The sequence below is a fragment of the Microtus ochrogaster genome, chromosome 1 (assembly GCF_000317375.1).
Source record: "Microtus ochrogaster isolate Prairie Vole_2 chromosome 1, MicOch1.0, whole genome shotgun sequence".
NCBI lineage: Eukaryota > Metazoa > Chordata > Mammalia > Rodentia > Cricetidae > Microtus > Microtus ochrogaster.
Window position 1 is genome coordinate 125,869,339 of NC_022009.1, and position 3,850 is coordinate 125,873,188.

At 42.7% G+C, this 3,850-nt stretch overlaps 1 protein-coding gene across 4 annotated transcripts in view; it reads left to right on the forward strand.

The window, feature by feature from the left end:
- Sh3d19 (SH3 domain containing 19) overlaps nt 1-3,850 on the forward strand; it is a 136,747-nt gene that overhangs the window by 123,137 nt on the left and 9,760 nt on the right. For all 4 annotated transcript variants that reach the window (XM_026786797.1, XM_013348806.2, XM_026786823.1 and 1 more), the window contains exons 15-16: nt 722-852; nt 2,822-2,880. In XM_026786797.1, coding sequence (XP_026642598.1) covers nt 722-852; nt 2,822-2,880 — 190 coding nt within the window. The remainder of the gene's footprint in view (nt 1-721; nt 853-2,821; nt 2,881-3,850) is intronic.

Consider the following 3,850-nt stretch of genomic DNA (forward strand, 5'->3'; position numbering starts at 1 on the left):
ACCCTGATTGCTCTTCAAGCTGATGAGGGAGAGGGACTTGATCGGGGGAGGGGGAGGGAAATGGGAGGCGGTGGCGGGGAGGAGACAGAAATCCTTAATAAATAAATAAATTTAAAAAAAAGAAAAGAAAAAGATTTTTTAATATGTCTCACCCACCACTTACCTAGGAGATCAAAGTATTAGATTTTTTAATCATTTTAAGTTATCCTTCATAACCAAGGCTACAAAATTTTTTAAACTATTTGCAACTTATTTTTATGTACTTGGCAGGCTGATTTTTATTTTAGTATAGATAAATTTTCTTCCTAAAGAGCTGTAGTACTCCCTTAGTTAGTATTTGAAGTTGGAATAGCTTTTAAGGCTGTCTGGGAATAATGGTCAGTGTCTCACACCATATCTTTAAACGCCTTTCAGTGTTGAATGCGTTTTCAACAAGAGACTTATATTGGCACAGTGGGAGCCACTGGCCAGGACAATGGTGGTCTTAAAAAATGGTTTCCCTTAGTAGATATATCTGATCTTGTCTTAGAAAAGAGAACCTCTAATATCAAATTTTTTAAGTAAAATGTTATGAGAAATTAATTTGGTCAGTGTAAGCCAGTCTGTCTCAGAGTCAGTGGAATATAGTGCCTCTGTGGGCAGAACTAAATGCCCTTTGTTCTGCTTATGGTCACGTGTGCAGCTGGGGAAACTCCTCGTGTGTCCCAATTCTGTGTTACAGAGCAAGCCGATGATCTGAGCCTCACATCTGGAGAGCTTGTTTATCTTCTCGAAAAGATCGATGCAGAATGGTACAGAGGGAAATGCAGAAACCGGACTGGCGTTTTCCCCGCCAATCACGTCAGAGTCATTGTAAGTGGGTTTTGTTGACTTGATCTGGCCACACGTTCAGTCATTCAGGGAGACCCGCAGGTGAGGAAGAGAAACTAGACGCCTGCGGTCGTGAGTTCCTCTTTTCTGTCTTCTCTCGATCACGTGGACATTTCTAAAATAAATCTTTCCACACAGACTAGCTCTGCCAGCAATCAGTTATGGGAGGAATAAGGATTCGCAGGTTCTGCCCCGATCTGCTATTCACAGAGTCTGGGGGTGGGGGAACCATTATCTTCACTTGTGTGCCCACTGCCAGGCCCAGCGTGCTCTGATGGAGGTCTATAGTTGATAGATCGCTTATCCTTGGAGGGTTCTTAAGCACTGAATGATATATGTCAATCCTCTGAGACCCTCGGTGAACGTGTGTTAGACAGCTCCGAAGGGATGTTCTGTGGGTTGAGAGTACCAAGGCACATTCACTAGAGGTGGTGATCCATTCATGGTTTTCCACATAATATTTTCAAGTCTGGGTGGAGGAACTTATTGTGAAGCATCAAAGTTTTACAGCTCCTAAAAGCTTCACTTGTGAACATACTCAGGTATGTGGAAGGTCTTCGTGCTAAGCCTCGGTAGCTGTGAAACATGGAGACAACGCAAGATTGCTCCTTGAATACTTGTATTAATAGGGAAAGTATAACTCACCCCTGATATAACCTATTGATACTATGAAATATTAATAACACTAGCTTAAAAGTAATAACACTGGCTTAAAGGTTAGCAACTTATTTTGAAGGGGAGAAAAAAAACAATAATTTCCCATTGCATCAGAAACTTTAAAATCTAAGTATAACAGAAAAATCTGTATTTTCCAAATAGAAAAGAGTTTGAGTCTCTTGGATTGCCCAGCGTAGATGTGGCCTGGTTCTTTGGAGAAATCCAACCGCAGTCTCTAAATTAGTAGTAAGAGTGATGTTAGTTTTAGCACTCTTCATTTTAATTCTGCTCAGTGTCAATGCTTTAAGAAGCACGATTACCACACTGGAATCCATCACACCCAGATGGCCACTTTATTGGTATAAATGTTATTCCTAAGCCCACAAGTATAAGAAATTGGTTTAAAGCATCAAACTTATAGAATTTATTTAAAGGGGCACTGATCTAATATAGACCTCCTAGCCTTAAGTAGCTTTTTGCTGCATGCGTATGGCCAAGAGTTTTAGCCCAGCTCAACTATTTACTGAAGTGCCTGGCGATTGGTAGACACTTGTTTAGCACAAATTGCTTTCTCACTACCCTGTTGTGAGTAGTGAAGGGGGAAGTTCCCTTCAATATGGAGAGAACCCACAAATCTGTTCAAACTCCTCCTTTGGGGACCATCCTGACCTTCGTTATGACCTGATGGCTGACGGTTGTCTCAGGTTCCTCAGATTAAGTGTAGAGACTCTCAGGGATAAAATGATGTCAATGTGCTCATGACTGCAGCAAGATTGATTGCTCAAGGAGGAACTATTCTCCCTCTACCCCTTTCAGATAGTGTCTCACTACTGTAGCCCAGGCTAGCCTCGACCTCCTGTGTGCTGGTGTTACAGGAATATTTTAGACAGGGTCTCACTACAGCAGCCCAGGCTAGCCTCGACCTTCTGTGTGCTAGTGTTACAGGAGTATTTTAGACAGGGTCTCACTACTGTAGCCCAGGCTAGCCTTGGCCTCCTGTGTGCTGGTGTTACAGGAGTATTTTAGACAAGGTCTCACTACTGTAGCCCAGGCTAGCCTCCACCTCATGATCCTCCTGCCTCAGCCTCCTGTGTGCTGGTGTTACAGAAATATATTACCACGTCGAGCTAAACCTGCACATTTTTTTTTCAAAACTCAGTTTTGGTTTTCTCAATGTTCAACATCTAGCTTTCCTGTTTCATATCAATCATGTATTTTCTAATTACTTGATGTTAAATTTATCTTAACCAAATTATGAAGAAGAAGCAAGTGTTACCTTTATTTTCTTTGCTAGGTTGATATTCCAGAAGGAAGAAGTGGAAAAAGAGAATCATTTTCGTCTCACTGTGCTAAGTAAGTTTTGTCTGTGTTCTTTTGTACGAAATAAAAAGGAGGAAGAAGGGCTGGAGAGATGGCTCAGTGGTTTAGAGCATTGCCTGCTCTTCCAAAGGTCCTGAGTTCAATTCCCGGCAACCACATGGTGGATAAATATTTTTTAAAAAAAGGAGGAAGAAGTGAAGAATTTCTAAGCTGAATGGCCTTTAATTCTGAAGAAACTTTTTTTTTTTTGGTTTTTCGAGACAGGGTTTCTCTGCAGCTTTGGAGCCTGTCCTGGAACTAGCTCTGTAGACCAGGCTGGTCTAGAACTCACAGAGATCCACCTGCTTCTGCCTCCCGAGTGCTGGGATTAAAGGCACGCACCACCAGCGCCTGGCTCTGAAGTAATTTTATTTGTTTAATTGTGATAATGAGAAGCTGGAGACGTGGCTCAGTGTTAGGATGTAACCTGCTCCTCCAGAGGACTCAAATTCAGTCCTCAGCTCCCATTAGGTAGTTAGTCTCCCAACTCCATTACCAGAAGTCTAGTGCCCTCTGCTGGCTTCTGGAGGTGTGTGCATGCACACCCACACCTTATAAAGAAAGGGGGGAGGGGGAAGGGAGGGAGGGGGAGAGAGAGAGAGAGAGAGAGAGAGAGAGAGAGAGAGAGAGAGAGAGAGAGGAAAGAAAGAGAGCCTGGAGAAATGGTTTGTGGTTCATCAATTAAGAGCAACTTGTTGCTCACATGTGGCTCACAACCATCCATAACTCCAGTTCCAGGGGATCCAATCAATGCTTTCTTCTGACCCCTGTAGGCAGCAGGTATATGTGTGGTGCACATATATACTTCAGGCAGAACACTCATACGCATAAATGAATTAAAAAAGAAAACTTTTAAAAAAGAACTCAGCTGGGCTGGAGAGATGGCTCAGAGGTTAAGAGCATTGCCTGCTCTTCCAAAGGTCCTGAGTTCAATTCCCAGCAACCACATGGTGGCTCACAACCA